The sequence below is a fragment of the Sparus aurata genome, chromosome 9 (assembly GCF_900880675.1).
Source record: "Sparus aurata chromosome 9, fSpaAur1.1, whole genome shotgun sequence".
NCBI lineage: Eukaryota > Metazoa > Chordata > Actinopteri > Spariformes > Sparidae > Sparus > Sparus aurata.
The window spans coordinates 10,597,799-10,625,639 of record NC_044195.1 but is presented as its reverse complement, the minus strand read 5'-3'; the positions used below and the strand labels follow the sequence as shown (position 1 = coordinate 10,625,639).

Genomic DNA, 27,841 nt, shown 5'->3' with positions numbered 1-27,841 from the left:
GAACAAGGTCATCTGAAAGACCAATACCATCTAACACCTTTGAAAACCATTCTTTTACTCCATTATTCAGTATGCCTAACTCGACGTGTCCTCGATTCGACTTGTGCATGGATGTGTTGAGCCGGTGATACCTTCAGTACTGCATGTGAATGTAGTTTCAGTTGCTGCTATGTTTTCCAACATCAGACTCAAAGAGAGCAGTCAAGAGTGTATTTCTGCAGCACCTCCAGTGCTCTCTAATCAGTCAGTCTACAAATCCATTAGGTCTAGTTTGCTTTCTTATTTTCTGATGCATTGCGCGTTTCTTGTCTCAGAAAGTTAAAGTGACAGAATCTCGCGCTGGAGAAGGATATAGAATCTTAATGAAGGGGTCCGTCACTCACCATCTGCTCGGGTTGTTATCAAAGAAACCCCAGCCTTCCCTCTAGATTAATTACTAAGCCATAATACTCTGGTCGCTGTTGGAAACCACATCATCCTCTACATCTTTACCATCAGGGTCACTCATCAATATATTCTCAGAACACCGCTGACGCATTTGCTTAGAGAGAAATGGTATATTATGAATGACTTCACTGATGTTTCATTAACTATTTCTTTCCCTTGGGCCTGTCAGTGCACGATCTGTACTGGCTGCCCTATCGACACCGTGCACGTTTAACTCTCAACGGAGGAGGGAGATGGCGAACTTGCATTGATTAAGACTTTGTAAAACAAATTTGAACTTCTTGATATTCTTCTGGATGAGTATACACCGATCAGCCTCGACATTAACACCACCCGTCACACTTTCAGTGCTTTGCCCTGAAATAATGCCAGCAGTAGTCGGGTTAAGTCAGGAATAACCACAGGAGAAAATCTTAACTTTTTGAAGATCACAGAGATGGTAGAGGAGGTTGAAGCCAGGAAGCATGTGTTTTTCATCGGACTATATAGTGAGTTGAGAAAACAAAGCCGAACAACTGCTACATGTTGTTTGTAAAGCTCATATAAAGTTCATCACAGGCTTGGACACACATACATTACGAGTACTTAACTACAATACCACTACATAAGCAGGGAAATCGCTTATATCAAATCTAGCCTTTACTAGCCTTTTATAACATAATTTCCACATCAAAGAAAGGCTACTTATTCATGGTTTTTGCTTAAGTCTTACTTATGACCAAAACTTCATTTTAAAAATGAAGCCCCTGATGTACCTTAACATGTAAGCCAACATATATACTCCATCATAAACCTCATCAGACTGCACCCAGATTCTGAATTAAAGGATATCTCGATGATTGATTAACCCTTCACTGTGGCTCTGCAACATCCCCATCACTTCCCACCAAACCAGTACATATTCTTCAGCATGTCCTGAGGAGCGAGTGCTGCAACTTCTGCCCAGCCTGTGGAGAGCTGAGGCCTGTGGTTGTGGCTAGGGATTAAAGGTTTGGAGAAGGGAGACAGAAAGCTGTAGCCGGGTAGTTGGCCTAGCTTTGTTGGCTACCGTAGGTCCCCTGCAGTAAGACATTTCTTCACTACAGTGCCATGTTTTCCACAGGCCTCTCACCAGCACAGAGAGGCTTAACCTGTAAAGAGCCCCCTCAGATACATGGCAGGGACCAAGCTGATAGCAACCTAATGCATAGTTTTGGACAGATGTACACAAACACAAACAGACTGGCCAACTTAACTAGGCCATTCAGCTGAGAGGGTTTCTGTTCCACTTGTGATAGGCAGCGTTCCAATCACCTGTTTGGGCAGCGTGTTGTATCCCAGTCCAGCAACATCACGCCTCAGAATTCGTCTGCAGGGACCTGACACAGAACAGGAAATGTGATGTATTAGTCTTGGTACTGATACAGGACGATGGACATGACGTTGTTAACATAGAGCCACAAATTCATGTTTTATATTCAAAGTTGATCATGTAGCCCTGGGGACCCATGGGAGAATTCTGAGAAAACTCTGCAGTTCTGTGCAGTCATTTTGGCCTCGATTAGCTCAGTGTTTTGGTTTTACATCAAGTCTCATTACATTGATCAGTCCTGCTTTCAGCAGTAGCATTGGGCTGATTTTAACTTAAACACCCTTATAAATCTGCTGTATGCTGCCTGCACAGCGCCTAACGTCAGAGTAACTGATTAGCCACAAAGAAAAGTCGAAAGGAGGCAGCGAAAGGAGTCAGATATTTCTCTCAGGTTTATCAGAACAACAGAAACGACTCCAGATGAATGCTGATGCTGTTCTGCAGCTACTGGTTGTTCAAAAAAGGCAGCTTTAAAACTTGACAGCATGTTTTGTGGATTTCTTGTGACCACAGATGGACATGGAACAATTAATGGAGCTTTTAGGTGTATTTTGATTAATTTTTTTATTTAAGAGTGTCTGTATTCATTTACCTGCCTTCTGTACATGCTGTATGCATTTTTTTGAGATTCACCACCAGCCTCAGAGACTGGTGAGAGTTTAGAGTTGCACCGATCAGACTTCTCTCTCCCAGTGGTACAGTCTGTCTTTATAAAACACAGAAATCAGTCAGCATTTTTGCACATCCAGTTCCCTCGCCTCAAAGCTTGTGAGTTTTTTATATTGGTTTTCAGTTAAATGTTTGAAATAATGTCTGTGGTTACCCCAGACTGAAGATATTTACACGGTTATGTGCAAGATGTTTAAACTAAATGGGAACATTTTGTGGCGTCCATGGTGACAGCAGGTGGTAGCCAGCTAGTCAGTCCATCTGCCTGATACCTGTCTATTGATGTATCTCTTCATCCATTTAGCTTGTCAGGGTCTGAGCACTGGCTAATGATCTTCAGCATGATGAGTGCTTCCAGCTGTTCACATCTGCTTCCACAGCAGCAGTCTAATTAGAAGCCTGAATGTCTCTGCACGTGGCGTAAAGTTGTCATTGTATTCCAGTCGCCGTGTGAGAAAATACTGAACAGCCCTGAGGCAGAGTATCGACGGCCCCTCCCTCCACACTCATGCTCACTTTAGCTTTGAAAGTTGTCATCTTGATGCATTGATCCCCAGCCGGGTCTGCCAAGGACAAATAGCACTTAGCTGATGATGCGGCCAGCTTTGAGACTTCTCCGGAAATATTTCATCACCAGCAGGAAAGGAAAGGGGAAAAAAAATGTCCCCTCTCTTACTCAGGAGCTAGCGTCTACTTGCTTACATCTGGGTATCTAAATAAGCTCTGTGCCGGGGAGGAAGGTGCATGGATATTGATTTCCTGCTGTTGTGGCAAGGTTAATGAAAGGGGTGCTGGGAGAAAAGCAGAGAGGGTGCTCCATCACAGGGCTTTTATGACTGTCCCTCCATAGTCTCCCCAAGGCCAAGTAGCTTCATACTGCTTAAGACACGACAGGCCTGCAGCGGGGAAACGGTCTGTGTTTGTTTTTCTGTGGGTTCAAAGCATTCTGCAAATGAAAGGGATTCATTGTGTGAAGTGCACTTGTGTCAGGAAAGGAAAGGGAATGGGTGTGCACATGTTTACAGCCACAGTGCTTCTGCTGTTCAGGTTACACATCTTCGGACACGCACCCGATCTCAAAGACTTTATCTGTCGGTGTGCTGGCCGTTTGAAGCCTAGCAGGGTTTCAGAAGGGCCCAAAGTGTTCTCCAGATGTCCCTGTGTGATACTGTTTATGATGCTGCCTGCATCAAAATAAAGGAGGCAGAGGGAGAATGAATGCAGGGGTTAAACAGCGTCCATAAACAAAGAGAGAAGAGCGGGAGAATCGCGTATGAATGCGCTGCCTGCGCGTCCAGCCCTGCCTCATTTGTCAGCCGCCCAGTGATTCTAATCATATTGTTAGGGTTGAGGAGGTGGCACTGATTTAAATCAGCATGCCACCTCATTGGGCGAAGGAGATTAGCACGGGTGTTCCGAGTGATTGTAATTGGGTTGTGTGTGATTGGAGGTGTGCCATATACCCTAAAGAGATGAGCTCTGATGGTGCATACATAACAAGGCATATGGAGGTGTCTCTATTCCCTGTTGTTCACAGCACACCGTGAGCTGATGACATATTAGCAGACAGCTCGTATCATGCCGGACTGCACGGTATTTGTGGCCTAAAGCGGTTCATCACAGCTGGGAGATCTCTTATTTGTACAGTTTCATATCAGTTGATAGCTGGATAGGCAGCCATCAGGTGATGATACGCTCAGTTTGTGTTGTAAAGATAAGCCCTTCTATCAACTGATTAAGCGACAGATTTGATAATTGATAGTCACTAATTACATGTTAAAGGTGAGCTCTGGTTTTAGCTTCTCAATAATGAGCTCTTGCTGCCTTAACATTTCTTTTGGTTTTAAACTGCTGGTCAGGTAAAACAAGCACTTTCACCTTGGGGTGTAGAGAATTGTGGCAGACATCTATTTGTTTTCAGGTAGTACATCCGTCTGGCCCATTTCCGTGAACACGTTTTCTCTAGAACGCCTCAGGAGAGTTACTTTAGATTTGGCACAAACATCCAATATGACTCAGGGATGAACTGATTAGAAGTTGGCGATCACTGATACCTCACAAAACAGCTTTTTGGGCCATTACTCATTACTCAACAGGACCAAAAAGAGAAAGGGATGGCATTTTATACCCAAAAGGTCAGAGGTCAGCTTCACTGTGACGTCACAATGCTCTGCGAAAATGTTCTGGCCATTACTCAACGCCGCAGCTCTGGTACAGCAACATGACCCGTGCACAGAGGCAGATAAACATGAACCAGTAATTCTAGTTGACTATTTTCTAGTTTAATAAGTAGGGGTGTGCCAAAATATCGATACAACGATATATCGCGATATTTCGTCTTGAGGTACGTTATCGATACACTGGTGTCAAATATCGATATTAAAAAATGTAAAAAAAAATATATATATATTATTAAATATTAAAAATCATATATATATATTTTTTTTTGGCCCACCACCACCACCCCTCTTCGGAGGACAGCTTTATCTTTATTCAAACAGATATACAACCAAATACAATTTTGAAAATGGTTTAATTAGCTCTGAAACCCACACATATAGATATTTAATGATAGCTGTAGTCAGTGTGTGTGTTAAGAAGAGACACTGAGCAATATACTCTTTGTTTACTTGGCTGTCATTCATGTGAAATTGATTGACAATGTTTTGTAATTCCTGTGAAATGGTTTCAGTGCAGTCAATAAATTCTGAATTTCTTCAGTGACACAGATATCGTGATGTATCGTGGATAAAATTTCTTGCAATATATCGATTATCGCAGAATCGCTGTATCATGATATTATCGTTATCGTGGGCAAAATATCGTGATAGTATCGTATCGCGAGGTACCTGGTGATACCCAGCCCTATTAATAAGTTATATAGTATAATCAATAGAAATATCTATAATTAAAAATAGTTGTAAGGAACAGAGCAATGGATCATTTTTGCACTAAGGAGAGCACCTAACCTTTTTCCCTTATTTTCGCTGTAATGTATGAAATGATAACCGGTGGTGAGGACTGTTCTGTCAAACAGCAGTGATCAATGGTATGTAACCCAGATCTAAAAATGTATATATGTGTATATATAGGGATGCACATTGGGAACTACCTTTAAAGGTGAATACCGCCACCTATTGTATCGGAGTGTGTAGATGCTGCACTCGATTAAAGTCAATTGAAGACATTTTGTTTTCATTATCAGACCAATAATTGAGCTTCCCATATACATCTTGCATCCCTACATTGAGCATCTTCTGTATTCTACATTTTAAATATGCCTGATACAGACAGAGGCAGCAGTAGTGGTAGTCTCTGTGGCTGTACTCTGTTGAGTTTCATAGGACTGTGTGATGTTTTAAATAATCATTTAAATCTGTAGCTTTTTAAGTGCATTGTTAAGTTTTTGGGTGCATGTTGACCACTGTGATACGTTTGAGCTTTATTCTGGCAGCTCTGGTCACTGTGCTCAAGTTGCTGCTTATCTCTCTGTTAGAGGTCGACCGATAGGACCTTTACCAAACTATTCCAGCGATCGATAGTTTCAATGGCTGGAATAGTTTGTCACCATTTTGCATGGAGGATGTGCTTAGATGTTTTCAGCTGAAGTGGACTCGAATGATGAGGATTGCCTAAGTCCTCTCGCTCTCCCTCTCCCTCATAATCTCAAGTAAACAAACTGATTACAGACAGGTAACGGCTGTACGTTAATGTTAGATAGGCAGCAGCCTTACACACACGACAGACTCTTAACTAATGTCATGTATTTCAATGGAGACTAAGAGAGATTAACATTACATCAAAGATATTTTTTCATACTGTAGGTCTCCACTCCATCTATATCTTTGCGGTCCCAGGGTAACATTTAACCTTCATCAGGTTATCTTGACCTGATGTTTTTATTAAACTTCATTGTAAGTGAAGTGGACAGTGTGTGAGAGTTGACAGTGTTACACTTAAAAAAAAAAGCTAAAAGCGCATTTAATATATTGTAATGTAAATGTTGTACCTGTCCAGCTTTTGCCAACAAACAAAAAAATCTGCATTTTGATTTTATATACATATGTTTTTGATATCGACCGATTAATCAGCTATGAGCTTTTCCTTCTCCAAACTAACATTATTATATCGGCCTTTAAAAATCCACTGTTGGTCGACCTCTACTCTCTGTTAATACGCTCCGCACAAAGATCGATCTTTACTGTGATAGTGCAAGGAAATGAACCAGAGCTGTGTGTCACATACTGGTGAAAAGACATGCGCCTCCACACACCAGTGAACACAAGGGGAAGGAGACGTTCCATTATGCTGCTTTCGCTGTTTGGTCCCAGGCCGGTGCTGTTAGGATGTAGGTTGTACCTGGAGGAGGCCTCATGCGCATCGTCTAATTGGTGACATTTTGTAGATTATAGATATGAAACCCTTCATGACTGTGTGGGGGAGTGTATCCTCTGATTAGAATCAAATGCTGACCAGTTATAGACCAGCATCTATAAATATCACATCGCCCTTTTGATGTAATGAGACACTTGAAAAATTCTACACGATGGAATCATTGATGGAGAGAAAACAGGATATCATTGAATGCCTCATCAAATTCAAATACAAGTCTGCCCATTTAGTTATTGATTTGAGCAAACTGCTGCATGTAATGACTGATGCACTGTGAGCTTTACATTGTCCCCATAATAATTGATTGAGTTATGTAAGAAGTAAAGACCACAGCAGTAGAGCCAAACTGAGAAATGATCTTAACCAACATACTGTAGGTAAGTGGGAGTAGAATACAAATAAACCAGAGGGTGACAACATTACCACCCACAGTCTTTTCACAGGACTTCATGTCAAGCATATAATTTAGGACATCATGACACATTATGCATCTAGTCTTGCATGGACACACCGGGTCAAAGAACTCATCCATATTCATATTTCAGCCAGACTCGACACACAAACAATTAGCTTGTAAGATGTTTTTTGTGAGTGCATTCTTGAATCCCTGATGTGTTTTTGTCCCCTTTAGTAACCTGCGGTTCCTGATGATAGCTCTGGCCTACGCAGTGCCCACAGGAGTGATTGCCGGCTGGGCCGGGGTCCTCGACATGGTCCTTACACCTGCCAAAGTCAGCCAGGTAGGCAGCAAACACACACACACACACACTCACACACGCACACGCACACGCACACGCACACACACACACACACAATCCTGCTTGTAGATGTGTGCAACTTCACAAACTCTCTTAGAGCCTGGATCAGACCTTGTACCAACATCCATCCTGAGTGATCCAGTCACAGTGTTCAGCTCTCAGTCCATCAGGTCACACCTGGCATTAAATGTGTCTCGAGTGACCACTTGTGATCCAAACTCACTTGTCCAGGTTATGTCGTTGTCTTTAGTCCAATGGTTGGATCAGTTGAAACAGACAGTGTGTTCACAAACATCTGCTGCTAACATCGGCAGGTTGAGAGAGGCCAAACTTGTAATTTACATTACAGTGAAGCACATGGAGCTCAGACAGCGTGTGTAATCTTTTCTGTCCTGTTTGTGTGGCTTCTTCGTGATGTTTCACGGAGGACATCAGTTGAGTAGGCGGTCCTTCAGTGTGGCCTAGGACTCATTTGTGTACACACTGTTTAAAGAATGTGGTCACATGTGGCCCAGACCACCTCTGAATGAGGCCTGAGTGAGATATTTGTCCTCAGTGCGTATCGGGCGTGTTCACACCTTTACTGAGACCTGTCCAATTGTGATGGGATCACTCTGGATGGATGATGATACAAGGTTTGAACAGGGCCTAAACTCACAAAATCCACAAAAAGGAATTATTCTGTCACCTTTTATTTTGTCAGAACGAAATCTACAATCTTGCACCTTCTGGATTCAAGTTTTTCCCTTTTCTAAGATGAGCTTAATTGCCTTGTTAACGCATCCGAAATCACACTAATTCAAACGTGTTACAAATAAAATTAAACTCACCAAAAGCATCCATGTCAGTCTTTCCAAAGTTTCCAACCATGTATGTTACATGACAGTGGCCATATATTTTGCAAAATATGGGAGCCATTTATGTCATATATTGGTTTAGATTTTGCTGCTATGTTTTACAAGAGACTTTATGTAGAGTGAATCCTGCCTTATAGCTATTTGTTACTGTTTCTTGTAGGTTGTGTAAATCCTGCGTGCTTGTGGGAATATGTGTCTATGAGCTGAGATGTTCTGTTCTTTTTGGTTTTGCCCTATTTCTGTTTGTTTTTTTGATTTTCCCTCTCCTTATTTTTATTGACACTGTTCTGCAGATCGATTGCTTTGATGCAGTCAGATGTCTTATGTTAAATCTAAATAAGTAATTCTATATTGAGGAAAAAAAACGTAAAAAAAAAAAAAAAATACTCAAAACGATACCATCAACATTTAGTGTACAAACAATCTGCTCCCACTGATGGACTTTTCTGGCTCTGTTTCCGTCTGATAAAGCTCAGGATAGACAGACACAGCCAGAACACGCTTCTCCTCCATTCTGGATTACCAGGGTGACGAGTCCCGACTAATCTAATAAATGCTTGGTTGCCTGAAAAAGAGCGATGGTGACGTCATCGGCACCTTTCTGAAAAGTTGAGAGATTTTCTACTTGAAGCTCGGAGCTGTCAAACAAAACCAGCTCTGTGCTCGGAAAAAAGGCGCTGGATGCAGCGCTTTTTTTCCCAGGCAGCCGCAAATGCTCGCTCCTTATTTTAAACAAATTAAAAAAGGACAGAGCAGTGTGTTGACACAGGCCTTTAAATGGTGCAGTCCTATTCTGACTATTGACCATTGTGGCATGGGGACTTCACAAGACCCCTGAAGGTGTGGCACCAAGACATTAGCATCAGATCCTTTAATACCTGTAAGTTGTGAGGTCAGGCCTACAGACATCAGACTTGTTTGTCCAGCACATCCCACAGATGCTTGACTGGATTAAGATCTGGGGAAATTGGAGGCCAAGTCAACACCTTGAACTGGTTTGTTTGTTCCACAAACCATTTATGAATCATGTTTGCAGTGTGGCAGGGTACGTTATCATGCTAAAAGTGCTCATTTCCATGAAAGGATATACTTGGTCTGCAACACCGTTTAGGTAGGTGCTAGTGTCAAAGTAACGCCCTGACCCATTCATCCAGCCATTACAATTTGGCCCAGTTGCTCAGGTCCTTATGCTTGCCCGTTTTTCTTGCTGCCAACACATCACTTTGGAGGACAAAATGTTCACTTGCTGCTTATATATCCCACCCACTGACAAGCGCCACTGTAACAAGAAAATCAGTGTTATTCACTTCAACTGTCTGCGGTTCTAATGTTGTGGCTGATCGGTGTCTATTATACGCTGCAACCTGGTATGAAAACAGGCTCATCTTATATTGCTACATAGAAACGAAGCAGACCTGAGTAGCTCGTCAGTCCACTTGCCAGGTATGATTTTCCCATTTAGAAACCTCCGCTGCGGCAGCAATTTGAAAGGCTTTCCACAAGTGCCACCCAATCAGATAAACAGTCTGACGAAAAGCTGGTAAAGCTCTTCAGTTTCATGGTTGCATCTTTAATTACCTTTCAGAAACTTGTATTGCCTCTTGAAAGCCCAGGTGATGCTCCTTCATGTCAATGCAAAGAAAGCAGGCATTGTATTTTAAAGCCGATCTGAAATACTGTAGATGTTGAGGGATAATTAAACCCAAGGCTCCTGTACATGAGGAGTGTATTTCAGCATAGAAGCACTTCAGACAGCTGAACTTTTCTGCATCGGTTTATTAACTCGCTCTTACCCTCCTGTGGATACATTTTAAAGTTCCAGAGCCCTGTCCCTCCCCTCACACCAAGAGATCTGGTCATATGTCAAGGAATGTAATAATAAAGGAGGGAAATAATTATCTTTTCTCTATTTTTTCTGTTTTCTACTTCTGTTAATCTTTTGTGAAGGGCCCAATCGACGGCACTCCGCGATTCGCATCCTCGCTCACCATCTTTATTCTTAGACAGACTGGGCTGGGAGTTCTCTGCAGCCCTGTGTAGTCTGCATCTCCCAGGTCTCGACACAGCAGTACGTCGTGAGACAAAGGGTGAATCTTTTCAAGGTTATCATCAGACAGGTGCTGCTTGAGACGAGATCACACAGAGGAGAGCGGAGGATGAGGCAGTCCTCGTCACCTCTATCTGTGTATCTGAGTGAAGAGGAAGCAGGGCACATACCAAATTGTTCTTCGATTTCATTTGTTCATGAAGGATATTTTTTCTCTCCTCCACATTCCTTTCATCCATGCTAGTTAAGAAGATAAAAGGTGTGTTTTAGAATAAAAATGTGTTGCAATGAGATGAGCCACGTTACAATATGTCCCATGGGTTCAAAACTTGGCACTTAAAAAAATAGATGAAACCAGATAGTGGTGCATCTAAACACGATGATGTGGAGGAGTATTAATGCAGCAGAAGACTTTTGAAATGTTTCTTTTTTCTGCGGGCGTAGAGACATTTGCTATTAAAGTCAAACTGAGGAAAAGCTCCCACGTCTTCCTGCATACCCAAGTTGTGGATAAGCTGTAAATTTTATTTTTATTCTGTCAGGTACAGAAACAGTGGAGGAAGATGCTGTTTAGGGACCAACATACGCATCGCAAACACAAGATGTGCTGTTTGTAGTTCCTCTTTCTATTTCCAAACTACCACATTATTATCTTTCTCTCAACCCTGAAAAAGTTTGTGTGAGTCTGAGTGTTTCTCTGGTAATTTAAAGTATGCAGTAAAAGCCTCGGGCCATGGCACAACATAGCAGTGTAGCAAGAGAGCAATTTCATGCTCTCAATTAATTTCCTCATGCTTTTCAGTAATTTGTTAATTTTGGTGCAGATGTCTGGCTGAATGTGGGTGTACTCACAAAGAGATGTTTGTAGCTTATAGGGTTGACATCAGGCAGGAGCTGCTCATTAGCGCACCACTGTAGACACTGCTGTAGCTCGCTGTTGCTCTGACGGCAACCTCCAACCGACCCGAGGAAACTGTCTCCCATCGCTAGCAAAGGGAGAAAATGGTAAATGGTCTTGCATTTATATAGTGCTTTTCCAGTCTACTGGCTAAAACACATTCACCTCATGAAGCCGGGGGATGCGGAAATCGAACTGCAAACGTTTTGATAAGTTTACGACTACCTCTACCTCCGGAGCCTAAGCTTCTAGATCGACTCCCAAAACACACATCTCATCCTGGGTTTAGAAGGATTTCATCTCCGGACATCATGTCTGTTACTTAGCTTCAAACAAAGTTAGCATGTTAGCTATATTGAGGAAGCCATGTTAATACAATTAAGAAAATAACAGCACGGCTGAGAGAAACGCCAACAGCAGAACGAAAGAAGCACCACTGCCACACATGTAACCGATTGTCTTGGCTGATGTGCTTAGCACGACGACAGCACCTCTGCACTCTGAAAATCATTATTCCCAATGGATTTTGCCACGCCCCGATGGTTTTCACCACCACAAGCAAAGCAGCAGCTGAACCCTGCAGCAAGTGTCTTGCAAACTGCAAATCTGAAAGGACTATAACAGGGCAGGTGTAATAAGAAAATAAGGAACAGGACATGAAGACAGGTGCACTGATAAGCACTGCCAACAACTCACATGATTCTGAGGAGACACACATACTTCTTCTTGCTCTCTAGGGAGCTTTTTAAATCACAGTGTGAGGATGGTAGAGGGCTCAGTAGTCTATGACTGTCAGCCACAGTGCAGCCCAACCTTTACACCTTAGCACTTCTCTGCTTTGGTGTTAACTGCTGCATTTTACAGCTACCCGCTGGATTGATATGAATGAAACTTATTGTGTTAAATGGGCACATGATATCATCTCCTATCAATTGCCGGCCCCTGTATTGAATCGAATTGAAATTGTATCATGGCAGACTTTGTACTGCAGATGTCAAATGCTGTTTTCTGTCTTCTAAAGTGCAGACGTCTGACAGCTTTGCAGTCATTCCTCCTTAGTCCGTTTCTAGTTCTTGTTCCATCTCGTCTCTCTTCTCCACCCTCTGTTGATCTTTGTCAGCACTTTTATTTTTCTTCGGGCTTCTTCACCAAAGACACCAACGCTTCTGTCAGTCGTGCATTCTGATTGAGATGTGACAGTGGCTGCTGTGGGGCAGTTTTCACCCAGATGAGACAAATGTTGCTGTCTGCTGTCTAAGAATGGTCTGGAAAAAGAAACTTGTGCCAATTCCATCACAGAGGGTCTTAAAACTTTTGGAATAGTGAAACATCCTGATTCACACAGATATGCAGATGATGAAAACTGTTCCCGCAGCGAGCCAGCTCTTCTGGTTATGGCCGTCACGCTGAGACTTAAGGAGCTTTCTAAATATGACCAGGAAATGGGGGTGTTAAGCAACTGGCGAGGCTTGAGCGAGTGAATGAAAGACAGAGGGGCAGAGACACGCAACGATCAGCAGGCTGGCAAACGATGCAGCGGGAGGTGAAGTGGTGATCTGACTGAAACCAGACATGGAAACTTTCTCGGGTTCAGGTGACTGAAACTGTATGAAGTTCTTGAGGCGAAGGTACATGCATGTGGATTTCCAACTAGTGTCATATTTCATGGTTTCATAAATGCAAGTCTTGTATGAACATAGATGACATTTTCAACCGTACTGTAAACATGGTGACCTACTATCGCCACAGGCTTCTGAAGGGACGATATGAGTTGAGTTGAGTTGAACTCTTGCCGTTGATTTGAAATTGGGTATTAAGGAAATGGGGTGGATCTTAGATGGTCAACCCTAAGATTCATGAGCGGCTCCGTGCATTTTATCCTGGCTGTGGATCAGTGCACCAGCCTGTTCTAGCTAAAATATATAGGGAGTTGTAAGAGTTTTCACATCATATCTACATGTGCTTTGTTGACCTGTGCTCATGTACCAGAGGGTGTCTTGTAGGGCTACTACAGAAACACGAGGTCCTGCGTAAACAACCCTTGTATTAAGAGAGAGCTGCATATTCTCACTGGCTATTGGAGCACCCATGGGTTGTAACTTATTGTTTTTGATTTTCATGTAAAGAATGTGTGATAAAGCAGAGCAGTAGAGGGTGTATGGTTGGTGAATCTGGCTCTTCATCTCTGCTTTTTGCTGATGATTTAGTTCTACTGGCATCCAATGCACACTGGGCGGCTTGTAGCTGAACGTAAAGATGGTCAGATAACAAACGGCCCTCACACGTCAAGGTGATGGTACTCTGCCAGGTGGATTTCCCCTCTGTAGGTGTCAAGTGAGTTGCTACCCATGGGGAAGGAGTTCACTTCCTCCCAGTTATATTATGTCCACATGAGTGTATAGCAGCCGTTGGAAGTATCGCCTGTCATTGACATCAGCCCTGCAGACACAGCAGTTGCCGCTTGACCTGATAAAGAAATTAAGACGCCAGAATTGGGCAGTTTTCTCTGACAGAAGCACATCTCAGTGGTCGCAATGGCATCCTTGTTGCAATTTTGTACCGTGGATTGTGCAGTCAGTCAGTCCTTCCTGCAGTTACAATAGTTTGGCAGCATACTCTCCACTGTGTTTGTATTCAGGAGGAGTCAAGACCAGGACAAGAGTCAAAAGGGGGGCTACTGTTTGAGCCCTGCTGGGGTAATGTGTTAGAGCGCCGAGCTTTGTATCGCTATAATGAGCTTGACTCAGGGAACAGGTGCATTACATAGTTTACCTGTCATTTAGAATTTGCAGAAGAGGAAGACTGATCTATGCTGAAGATAAGGACTTTGAATTTTGGATTAAAATGGCTTATAACAAGTGAATATGCCCGCACACTCTCTAGGCAATTTGTACTGTAAATTCCAGTTTGTTTGAAAAGTGTGAGTGTTCCTTGCTGTGCCCAAGCACGATACACTTTCTTGGCACTGACACGGTTGGAAGAGGTGTGCTTCAGCACGGTACGGTTGCTCATGCACAAGCACAAGCACAGGTGGTCACGTGGACATGAAGTATAATCATGCGTATTATGTATGCCACCTTGCATAATCAAGAAATCCAGGAATGTGAGAGGGCCGTCTATGACCAAAACAACACAAATAAGCAGCAAAAAAGTCAGTGCGGTTCTCAGTTGTGCTGCAACCGCGCTATGATGTGATGACATATGTACAAGAGGTAACCGTGCTCAGGCCCGGTTGCGGCCAGAGCAATGTGAGTGCAGACCAGTGGGGGACTGGGGAGGAGGGACAATACGGACCCACGACACGGAGCAACTGAGCCAAGTGCACCCTAAGAGAGAAAGATGTGTCCAGAGTCTTGAGCCCCGGCTTTCCCTGTCCTAACACTAGTCATCTCCATCTTATTTACACTATCACGATATAGCAGTTATGACTAAGCTGTGAGGATTCACATCTCCAGGCTGCCTTGAGCCATGCAAACAAGAAATGGGTGCCTGTCCAGTGAGCTTTTAGTGTTTTAGGAGGCTGGCCCACACACAGTGTAATTTAGATCAAATATAATGACATTCTGACATTCATCACTTACTGAGCCAGAATACATTTTACATTTAATAAGTTTGATCGTCCACTTTTCTTCATTATAGACTGCCCTGACAGGTCGCCGCAGAGTATGATTAAGCAAAAAGCATCAGATCCTGCTTTAGAGTCTGCTCCCTCGCCGTCTCATCTTCCATATGGTTGGATTTGGTGGAAAGTGAGTTATTGCCTCAGGAAGATTGATGGGAACCAAACACCTTCACTGGCACTCAGAGACATTCTCGCCTAGGTGCCACACACTGATTTTTGTGTGTGTGTGTGTGTGTGTGTGTGTTTGTGTTTGTGTGTGTTTGTGTGTGTGTGTGTGTGTGTGTGTGTGTGCACGCTCTCGCTGCACTTCCCTCATACTGATTCTGCTGCAGTCCTGTGGCCATAACGCCCTTCCGCCTGACTTTAAAGCCGAGTGTATGCGTCGTCCTTCATCCGTGTAACTCAGACAGGACAACAATCTTACACTCCCACACACACACACACACATATACACACACACACAGCTGCTCTTGTAGCAATGCTGCCAGGCAATTTACCAGACGCAGTGATTGACAGGCCTCCGTAGACTTCAGACACTTAGTACCTGCTCTCTGTCTATCTCTGTCCCCACAGTCATGGACTGCATTCTGAACACTGAATAACCTTCTCTTCTCTTCTCTTCTCTTCTCTTCTCTTCTCTTCTCTTCTCTTCTCTTCTCTTCTCAGGTGGATGCAGGGTGGATTGGTTTCTGGTCAACTGTTGGTGGATGTGTTTTTGGAGTAGCAATGGCAAGGTAAGATTTTATCATGTGACTGTAACATGTCGCGATTATTTGATATGGCTTCGAGGTGAAAAGTACTGGAAGATGGCGCAGTCCACCTGTTCTTTGATGTCCCAGAAACTCTCATCGACCAGAATAATTGCATGCAGCCTTCTTATTCATGTTTCTTTTGTCACTTTCCCATTGTGTGACTATTGAATATAGTTTGAAGTCTCTTCATACAGGAACATAAATCCAGTGCTACCCTCCCCTTGTTCCACACCTTATAATTACCCCCAACATCTCAGATTTTCTCAACATTTTAAGTGAAAGCAAAATGGCAATTCAGTCTGATTATTACACTAACAACACCCAGCTCGATGAAAACTCGATGGAGCTGCTGAGGCATCAAATTAGAAAATAAGCACTAACTGTAACCCCTCATTTACATTTGCAGACCTTATTTGCATCTGAGTCTGACATGTGAAGGAAATTGTCACTACCATACAGGAAATAAGAAAATCAATGCACAAATTGACTTTGTTTGGACTTAAATTTTTTCCATGTCCTTGTAGAATGCATTCAGACATTCAGAGCCGACCCTTCCTTTCCAGCTAAAAGTCACCAGAAGCAGCAGCCACCTGCTCCTGACTGCTTGCAGCACTGAATATGACTTTTTGAATCCTGAAAGACAAAGACCGTCGTCTTTGTCTTTCAGGATTCAAAAAGTTCTATCTTATATTCAGAAAAAGCAGTTACATACAGAAAATAGTGAAAAAAAACGTGATGTGATGAAGAGCAACTCTTGCAGGCTGCTGCCCGGGAAGGCACCAGAAGTTAAATGAGAGGAGTTATAGATAGAAACACAAATGTACAATTTTACAAAACTACTCTAAGCACTGAGTCTTCAAGGATCAGCTTACTAGGCTGGTTTGGGCCTGCTGTGGTAACCAGCATGGATGGTTTATTAGACAGAAAATACTTCAAGACTTAAAGTCAGCACTGCAGATCTTTGGGGTTGTGTTTTTTTAACACATAAACTTATTTACGTTGGCTGAAGTGTAGGACTTTGATTTCGATTACAATTCACCTGCCAACTATTCCAGTGCGCAACGATTCCTAATGGATTCTGATGCATCTCAATGAGCATAATTTACTACACGCACTAAAATAAACCTTACTTCCCTTGTAATTTAGGAAGTGCTTTCAAAATCAGGCTCAACTTTTCAAACCCAGTGTCTGTGTGATAGATTGCAAAAACAAAACATTAAACCTTCTGCAGTGCATCACACCGGTGCTGTCATTTACAAAACCATGGCAGCTCTAAGACGAGGATCAAACATCACAAACATGACTCTGCTGCACATCCCACTGTCGGAGTAGGGCAGAAAAGTTGGCCGGATCTACTCAGTTCATGGCTGATTGACTGGGATCACTTCAGCTTGCAGAACAAGCTTTGTCCGCTTGGTATTTCTCCTCACTGTATTTGAGTTCTTTGTGTCCACCGTTTTTATAGCTTTCTCTTGGATACTTGCTCTTATGGTCTGGCACCTGGTGGCTAATCGCTCATGAATGCATAGTGTCCTTTTTTAACACCCCTGCAACTTAAATATAAATGGGACCATTTGTCACAGCCATCTGTTTTGGGATTAAATTAATTTGTAGCTTAACATAACTCAAAAGACGGTTGTGAACAAAAGGTCCTTTAATTCATAAAGCCTGGAAATCAATTCATGTTCAGTTTAATAGCCTCGGTGCCTCTGCCGCCAGACAAACAAGATTAAAAACCAGCACCTTTGAATGTTCCTCACAGTGGAATAGCTCTGGTCACTGTGTATTTGCATGATGTACTTCAGTGTATCCCACCTGGCTGTTACTGATTGATAATAACAAACAAAGTTCTTATAAAGAACGTATGAGGTTTTAATTGAGGCAAAGGGGTGTCTCACTCACCTCATTTCATCTCCTTTCTTTTAATATACGATCTGAAGCCAGCAGCGCTGTGATAGAGTGGGAAATAGATGCTAATAAAACATCCACTTTACCTCCACTGACAGATAGGGAGCTGAACCTTGAAGACAAAGTGTGGAGTCTGCAAAAGCCCAGGATTCACTCCCGCTCAGACCGATATATGTTTATCGCAAGCTGAGGCCCAATCAGCACTTCCAGGCAGGCCCACTGTTTTCTTAAGGCTGTAATCAGGGAAATGAGCCCATAACTCCCATTGTTAATCAATGAAGCTGTTTGCAGCACAGATGAAAGTGTATGTAAACAGAGCTGTTGAATTATTGGTGTTGATTACATGGACTGTGAGTCAGCAGAGGGATGGATTAGTCTCTCTGTGGTGCAACAGTTGATAGTTAAATGAAATTCAGCTTTAACAACTGGCCGCAGGTCATTTGTGGAAACATGGTTGGTAGGGATGGGTATGAACTTCTTTCAGTCTCTGACCATAACTGTAACAGGGTTTGTACAAAGTCTTAAAGCTGCAAAAATGCTTAATTTCTATCATTATGTTTTCAACGTGAGGTATATGTTTGAATTTCAATATACTCATTGGAAGATGATTCATTTTCGACACCATCTGCTGTTTTAGTTACACAATCACGCAAGTAAACCAGACATCTTTGTAAGTTTGAAATGAAACACCCTTGTTGTTGTATTTGTTTTCGTCCTGGCATTAAATATTCCTGATAAACACATGCAATCAAAGGTAGCACCAACAGCTGGCAAGTGACAATGAAGGCTACATCAATTTTTGTGGATACAAAGAAATCTGCAAACTCTATTTTTCACAATAAAGATTGCGATCGAGGCTTCGAGAGTTGAAACATTTTTGCTTACGGTACCTTGAATGTGGTTAAGAAGTTCTAAATTTTTAATCTCAAAATGCTGTACAAACTCTGATTTTACATTTCTAATATATGTGTGATAAAAATCAACAAAACAAAATACCAATGAAGTATTTTGGGTTTTAAAAGGTGTCATAGAAGTAAAATAGGGCTCATATCGATCAAGTATGTAGAGTCCAGCGTATGTACGTTACCTGCACACCAAACAAACAAATCTGACCACATATATAATGATGATACTTCAGCTGTGTTCATTACATTGGAGAATTAGTGAAAAATAATTTAAGATGTCAAGAAGTTACAAGACACTGGCTCCGCCCCTGAGCCACAGCTGCCCAGAGTCAGATCTAATTTGTTCCCCTTTGACTACACACCCACAGTATATTTTGAACATATTTGTGTAATGATGCAATGTGCTAAGCTAGATCAGTTTATTGAAGTGTTCACCTGTTGTGATTTGAGGCTGCTGCTACTAGGTCAATTAAAACAGGCAGCAGACATTGTCACTTATTTCCATCATCCACCGGACCGATGGCTTATTATCTAACTTCCTCTCTTTGATTGGTGGCCCCCGTTGGGAGACGAGCCCCTGGATGCAATTCGAGCGAGGTCCTTTTGATTAGGGGTTTGTTTAAAACAGCAGAGGAAAATGTAACAGGATCTTGCTTCTTCCTCTCTATTAGCCCTTAAAACTAAATGCTGCCCCTCTCTGCTGTTTTCCCTCCTTCTTCATCAACTTGCTGCAGTATGGCATCATTAGTTACAGTCCCAGGAAAGCTTGGTAATGAACTGAGCACAGACCAAGCGTTGTCCCCGTCTTACCCCTTAGCAGCCCTTTAGATGTAAATGTCCCTGTCCCTGCAGTTAGCACGATACAGTGCCAATGCTGAGCACAGTTTGCCTAAGGGGCCAGAAAATGCCCCCCTGTAAAAGCATTTTGTGCTGCAGGTGCTGCAGTTTCACATTCTAAGTGTCTTATACTCCTGCAAAGCTAAATTTCTTGGGGGGTTAGCCGTACCCTGCTAGAAAACACTGGCTGCTTGCAAACATTCCATCACCTAATGGCAGGGAAATGCAGCATGTTCAGTTAGTATCGGATGCTCCAAGGTGAGCCACCCGTCATGGAAACATTTGACAAACAGTTTGGCAGCTGTCTGATTGTGTGGCTCAGACTGAAGCTGACTGGATGACAGCGGCACACTGCACTTCAACAGATTGAGGGGGGGTGGAAAGAATAACTAACAAGCGTCCCTCGTTATCTTCCCATTACAAGCCCCAGGAAAAGAGGGGGAGAGGGAGTGAATGAGGAGGAGGTGGCAGAAAACAGAACCAGGTTATTCTCCTCCACATCACAAAGGTCTGACAGACAATACTCCAGGTTAATGAGATGAGATAGAGCAAACACAAATGAGTATCAGCCACAGCCTAATTTGTTTTGCCTGCGACTGGAGACAATCTGTGATTGCATGCTGATCATCATATTATCCTGTCTACGTCTGTTGGCTTATTTAGTGCATGTCGCTCGCTGAAAACACAGACAGGGCAGGCCCAATTGAAAATATCACACTGATTGTGATATTTCATCGCTCCCTGCAGGCATGCAGGCACAGGGGAAGCAGAAAATGGAATCAGATTCTACATGACTTAAATGATGCTATCTTTCTGGCCAATAAATCCTGTTAGAGCAGTGGAAAAGATTGGCTTTTAATTCTGACTTTACCTCACAAGACGGCATGACCCTCTTTACTCATTGAGTAGCGTAACAGGGCTTTGAATTAAATTACCGGAGGCGTGCCCACCTTTTGGGTCATCTGGTTTCTTGTTCAATATTATGATGTTTTTCTTTTCTTATTGTCAGCAAATCCTGTAATAAACACCAAAACCAACAAAGTATTGTAAAGGTGTAACTTTCACATCTCTTTGATCATAAAGCAGGTCTATTTTATATAAATACTGTGAAAAAATCACATAAGTCCAACAAAGAGAAATGCGCACAGCCTGTATTCAGAAACTGCACAGCAATGGACATCATCAGAAAAATAATATAATTTAACATAATAATATAATTGAAACATTTTTCAAACATTGATGCATGTAAACAAAACACCTAAAATAATCAAATCTGGGACCTTTTATACTTAACAACACCTTGACCCTGTTTGTGGCAAGCCAGCTACACTAAGGACATAAACCTTTAACGACTGGTGACATGTAGTAGCATTTTCACAAAAGGTGAGGTAACTTCAGGACACAGTAGTCAATGCTGGGGGACTATTTCCAGTTTTGCATTAATATGCATTTGGTGCTTTAATGAATATTTGCAGCATCAGGACTGTTCGTGTGGGATTGACCCAGAACAGACGATTGTTGCCACATTCCTGGTAATTACTTTTTACACAGTGCAACAGCTTGGCTCACAGATATGTTTTTAATTGTTATTGGACAACAATGGAGGAATACGATGCTGTTTGTCAGGCTGTGACTACACAGGCTTTGCTTGTTGACAGCCTTGTTGACAGTTAAAGAAGCACAAATTCTCGCCGTATCTTTTAAAAATATAAGACTTCCGATGACGGGATATTTATAGTGCTATTTGTTGATTGTGAGCCGTCGGTTCCTCAAACACAATCTCTGCTCTGTTGCATTAGGCTTATTCAAATTCTAAGTGCTTTATCGGAGGCAACTGGACGTGTTTCAGTTTTGCCTCCTTTCTAACAGGCTTTTTCAGTTCTTACTAACGAGAGGGGAGTTGCAGTTTAAACTCCGTGTGGGAGTGTTCTTACAGAGTTGTTAGGGCCACTGGGACTGTGACCCAACTGGCCTTCATGTGGGTTGCCAAGGCTAGGTGAGCCCAGGTGTTAAAGGTTGTTCGGCTCTTTCAAACCATCTATCTTCTCTGGCCAACATGTTTACATTGTTGTGCTGAAAGGAATGATTTTTCCCCTTCATCTGTGTTGTTCCATTCGCTTATAGGTGGTTTGTGTTTTTTCTCCAAAATTCAAATAGTATCACACCTGACTTATCTTGCCAGTCAGTGACCAAGCTCTTTATCATGCATCATCAGGGACCATCAGAGTTAGTATAGGAAATAAGCTACTTATGCTGTTTCTACCCAGAGGGTCAGATTGGAATTGATACATAGGAGTCGCCTGTGATCCTCTCCGCAATGAGATGAGTGCTTGACTCAGGCCAAGGATTTCATCCCTCTCTAGCACCAGGGGTGACTGAAGGGCCGTGGATGCGAGCCAGTCATCGGCAGATGGGTGATGCAGATTTGAGGGGTGTAGCTGCGGGCAGGGAAACCAGACATCTCTGTAGCGGCAAAGGCTTGGCCCATGGACTGGACTGCCTTTTGCAATGCAGCCATCTCATTCTTATAAACAAAGATCTGACAGTTTAAGATCATTTTATCACGAAATACCAACAAATATAATTTGTGTTATTCCATGTTACCTATTCCCCCGATATATAAACTCTCAACAGTGATCAGGAGTCCAGAGAGAATGTGCTCAGGCTGTGAATGACAGCTCGTGAAATCCCAGGAGAAGTTGATGTCATGTAAAAAAGTCACTGCGGAACGTTCTGGGCTGAGAAGTTCTCATTATCCATCCAAAGGATGATTTCCCTCATCCCCTGGCCCTCAGCATGCCAACAGAACTTCACAACCTAGCTGAACTAATCAGCCAATTTCAACACTTGGTTTTATTTTTGCATTAAGTTCATTGTCAAGTTCAGCCCTATTTTCTCAAGCATCGTGTCTGTGAGCAACAAAACAAAAGTAATTAGTGTCTGTCTTTGCTACCAGCTTCTGTAGCTTCATCTAATCTTTCACAAGCATACATATGCACACCCAGAGGAGCGGAGAGGAGTTAATGAACTATGAGGGTTTAGAAAGGGCTACAAAGGGAAACCACAGAGCCCTAGAGAGTTTGGGAATGGCCCGATGACTTGTCTTCCATGCTATTATACAAAGCGCATCTCAAGTCTGCGTGCTTAGCTGCTGAGACAAATTGAATCAACCCTTGGAATGGTGTCTGCTTATGTAATGACAAGTACAAGTGATGCACTCAGAAACAAGTGGGAGAAGGAAATGATCTAGCCCTTGCCTCAAACAATGCATGTCTCCAATAATAGATTATGACACAAGTCACAGAGGGAGAAGACATTTAGAGAATGCGTAGCTGCTCATTGTGTTTATGAAGGATGCGTCTTGTTTCTGAAGCAGCTGTCTTTACTCACTTCGGTAAACTTGTCTGCTCTTTCTCCTGGTGTATTTCAAGATCACTATCATGAATTTGTTGTGCCTCTGTGTTTCCTTATTAATTGTTATTCCTCCTTTCTCAACCCACCAAACAACCCCCCTGCACCCACTCACCTCCAGGTTCGCAGACTCTATTCGAGGGATGCTGAAGCTGATCCTGGTGCTGATGCTGGCAGGAGCCTCACTGTCCTCTACCTGGTTCACACTAACCTGTCTGAGCAGAGTCACTCACCTTCCTGCCACAGCAGGTGGGTCTAAAGCAGCATCACTGTCAAGGTGACATTGTGTACATACATGCAGAGCAGCAGGTAGACAATGATACAGACCAGAGCCAAAATTGATTCAATAGGCAGGTTTTTTTTAGCTTTCAGCAACAGGACAGTCTGAAGTGTTCTCTGGATTTGTAGAAGACCAGTCCACAGATGTGTTTTCAGATTGAAAGCTCCATCATGTACTTTACTTTTCAAAATCATTTTGATGGTACACTGACTTGTAATTGTGAGAATGCTTACTCTTTCATTCCCACCTCGCGCCCCGTTATTAGTTAGCGCAGTTAGCCATGCACTAGCACCCTACGTTATGTAACAAGCAGCTGTAAAACGACCCAAATGACCCACAACTCGTTTCACTGTCAGAATTTAAGCTATTTTGGCCAATTAAATTTGGAAAGAGCTGCACGATCAAATCATTTTTATCTTTATCCAAGTTAGCCCAGTGCTAAACTGGAGGTTAGCTGACACAGTCAGCAGATGTTTTTAGTGTGCACGCTCTGTGAGCAACACAGTGCAGAGGATCCGGGTATCTTCATACCTGGGAAGTCAAGCTTTTTTGGCTTCATGCACCACTGAGCAGCCTTTATAGGCTCTGCCTTTAAAGCTGTATCCAGATTTTTTATGTTATATCTTAGAGGTAGTCAAAAGGTCCACACCCTTATTGTGGTATAAAATACTGAGCATGTGCAACCTGTCAGAGATTAGAAATAAGTGAGAAGACTTACTCCTCAGCAACTTCTGTAATCAGCTCAGGAAAAAGCTATGTTTCTAATTCAGAATATTATTGATTCAGACTTAAAGACTCGTCCACTGGCAATGTGAAAGGAGTTAATTGCAGTACTAGTTGGTTTAGCCGTGTTTGAAAAACCTGCATATACACGCCAATTTCGGTGTAAAGATAGTGTACCAGGCATCCGCAGACACCTGTTGTCTTGCTTGATGCTCCTCTGTGAGTCACATACTGTAGTCAGCTGCACTCGTCGCCTGTTTTAAAGACATTTTTCCCTCAATCTGATCCTCCACAAATGACAAACATACGGAGCCCCTTAAGGGACATGGGGAAAAAAAAAAATGATGGGTGAAAAAAAAAAAAAAAGATGTCATTTTTGCGGGATCTCGCAAAGGTTTTGCGAGATCTCGCAAACGTTTTGCAGGATCTCGCAAAGATTTTTTGCAAGATCTCGCAAAACCTTTGCGAGATCTCGCAAAGACAATTCTCATCTTTAGCTGACAGGAACTCAAAATAATGACTATATTTCCAGCTAGAAAATGCGCATCTCTCTCCTCCCTTCATTGTTGTTTGCGTTTGTATCGCTGCGTGGTGTTACACGTGAGTTGTGCTCATGCTGAAAACGTGAATTGTGGCACACGTGACATCACTCCCTGAGTCAGGAAGAAAGCAGAACTATATATTTTTACTAAGGAAAATGACAGAAATAATGATAAGTAACTTTAATCTGATTACTAGTTTGTAAATGTTGACGTGTTAGATTACTCGTTAATGAAAAAAGTGGTCAGATACCGGCATCACTGCGCAGAGAGTCTTTTTTTAAGGGGTCCGGGGAAATTTCGAAAATTTTGAAAACTGGGCTGTTTAAAGATGCAATTTCAACATAGTTTGAGAAGGAAAGGAAGGCCAATCGTTGGGTCCTCATCGTCATATTTTAATCACAAATAAAGCTAATTTTCCCTCACTATAGGCCTACTGAGTATTTTTTATATATTACAGCCTATAATAAGACCTGCGCTGTGTGCATAGGCTATAAGAGCAGGTAGAACATTCCTTATTATAATTTCTTGGCTTCATTGACTATCTGCATCAGGCCTGCAGGAGGCTTTGTAGGTAATAAGAGACAAATATCGTCATTTAACATCGTCAGTAAACCCACAAACGTAATAAAAATCTGCAGCATTTAATGTTATAAACCCACAAATATAATATATTTTCCACAAACGTAAGAGCCGCCGCCTACTACAAACGTAACAAGCTATTTTCTACACATGTAATAACTATTACGTCAATGATTTATTTGTGGGGACGTGAAAATCTTTATTGTAATAACTTCCCACAAATGTAATAATACAATGAATAATGGTCGGGGTCGTTGTTTTTTGTATGTTTGCCTATACACCTACTAATACTACTGACCGTGGGCGCAAAATCCAGCTGCTGACTCTCCGCTGTCACACAGCGGACCCCTGTGACCAAAGTGTCAGCTGGACTTCAGAAGGGCCAGAATTCAAAACTACTAGAGCGGCCGTAAGCTGTCATTTGGACCGCTAGATTTAAACTCTATAATCTGTCATGTAAATACCCAACTGAGTGATGAATGCATTCATGTGTCATGATATTTAAAAAAACAAAAAAACAACAACGAAATAACTCCAAAATTAACACGTTAAGAAGTTTAATTATACATTTATCAATATTCACATCATCGCACATAGTAAACTGTAATCATTGCATATTTACACAAGATTTTAATAGAGAAACACATAGAAAATTAACAACTAAAAGTAACTTACTTGACTCTGAAACATTTTATTTTAACACTTAATATATAATAAAACAATAATAGTAAAATAATTATCGAAAAAGCTGGAAACGAGCTGATCTAAAACAAACAAAGAGCCGTAGTGATCACTGGTCACATCTCCGCACATTACCTCCCCTCTCGTACAGTTCCACACGGGCTTGTGGCATTTCAAGTGTCCGGTGTTTGGTTCCGTTTGCAGCGGACCGGCACTGCCTCCGTGTCCGTGTCAGCGAAGATGGCCAGTTGCGATCTTCTATAACATCCTCCTCGACCTGGCTGGGATCAATGCCCGCATCTTGTTCAAGGAGTGCTCAAAGTGATCGAAACGGCTCTTTTTTTTTGTTTGTTTTAGATCAGCTCGTTTCCAGCTTTTTCGATTATCATTATTTATTTTATTATATATTAAGTGTTAAAATAAAATGCTTCATAATCAAATAATTACTTTTCTTGTTCTGGGTTTTAAAGCCTTGTGCAATAATTACGGTTTACTATGAAATCGATTAATGTATAATTAAACTAGTTAAAATGTACACTTTGGTGTTATTTCGTTTTTTAAAAAAATATCATGACACAATGCATGCATTCATCACTCAGTTGGGTATTTATATGAGACATTATAGGGTGTAAATCCAGCGGTCCAAATGACCGCTTACGGCCGTTCCCTGCGCACTCGCCCGGCTGCCGGCTGCGCATAGAGATCGATGTTGTCCGTCGAGCTCGGAGGACGGCTTATTTTAGTACAAAATCGGGGTTTTGGTCCTTGTAGCTCATAGTCTATGCTATTATGGTGGGACAGAGGCATCATTTGTGTTTGAAAAACGTTTCACTTCAGATTTATTGATCATCCATTAAAGTTCGAATCTGTGAATATCTTTCCAACTTTACCGAACGACCAGCAGTGTTGCAGCTTTTGCGGGATGTCGCAAAGGTTTTGCGACATCCCGCAAAAACTCTTTGCGAGATCTCGCAAAACCTTTGCGAGATCCCGCAAAAATGACATCTTTTTTTTTTTTTTCACCCATCATTTTTTTTTTCCCCATGTCCCTTAAGGGGCTCCGTACAAACATGATCAGCTCAGTCCAGGTCATGTTAATATGTTATGATATAGTACTATGCATTAGAGGTTGCATACAATTTTCACCTAGTCTGAATGTAGACACCCTCAAGCCACGTGTATACAGAGTTACTGTTTCATGTCAAGAGCACAGGATTTTAAAAACCTCTCACTTTGTAAATACTTACTTTGGTACATATTCAGCAGAACCAATCCATTTGCAGACGTCAGTGATAAACCCATTAGGGACATTGAACTGGACTTGGATGCCTTTTCCCAAGCCAAACCAATAAGCAAACCAGCATGTCGTTCAAAGCCACTGATTCCAGCCATCATCATCCATCATCATTCCCCAGGCCCTGGCACTGCTCTCTCTATCTCATGTCCTCTCATCCCAGACACTGGCAGTCTGCAGCAGCCAGGCTGCAACCCTGTTCATCCACCTGGCATATCATACCAGAGGGCGGTGTTATACTGCAACACAAACTGCCAAAACACCTCAGAGGCCCTCTGTGGGACGGCACACACAGAGTCATCTTAAGCGATCAGTCTTTGAAAAATGAAAATCTTTCAATGATTGGCCTGGCAGTTTTTCAGTGGGGTCTGTTAGACTAATTAATTTTACATGCCTCAAAGCAGCAAGTATCAGAAACAAGTTATTACCAAATAACACGTGGGTCCAAATATAAGACAAACCCTGTTTTGGATTACTGCTTTTTTTTTTTTAAAACACTTTGAAAGAAGCAAGGTACACAGATCCATCAAATTTACAATTTTATGGCTTTATTCATCACATTTGGAATATAAATGCAATTGATATAAAGATGAAGACATAGATACCATTGTAGATTTAGATGGTACTTCCCATAAAGCACAATTACCATTCATGTTGCACGCTTAAGAGTTTTTCAATTATGGTGTGCAATAAAGTTTAGCCAATTCAGCAATCCTGATTATTCTGACCTCTCGATGGCAGCTAATCATGTTGCGCACTTGACTATCCATCCCAAAACCCATGTAGGGTATGCTGGACACTTTGGGTTGAGAACAAGAGATTATATATCACAGAGAAGTATCACACACCAAGGGCTTTAATGAGGTGCTGCTCACTGTCAGCAGACTA

General features: G+C 42.2%; 1 protein-coding gene across 1 annotated transcript in view; it reads left to right on the top strand.

Moving 5' to 3' along the window:
- The window catches only part of slc49a4 (solute carrier family 49 member 4), a 62,036-nt gene that overhangs the window by 18,592 nt on the left and 15,603 nt on the right, over nucleotides 1–27,841 (top strand). The window contains exons 5-7 of the mRNA XM_030428488.1: nucleotides 7,491–7,599; nucleotides 15,708–15,775; nucleotides 22,976–23,103. Of these exons, the coding sequence (XP_030284348.1) occupies nucleotides 7,491–7,599; nucleotides 15,708–15,775; nucleotides 22,976–23,103 (305 nt within the window). The remainder of the gene's footprint in view (nucleotides 1–7,490; nucleotides 7,600–15,707; nucleotides 15,776–22,975; nucleotides 23,104–27,841) is intronic.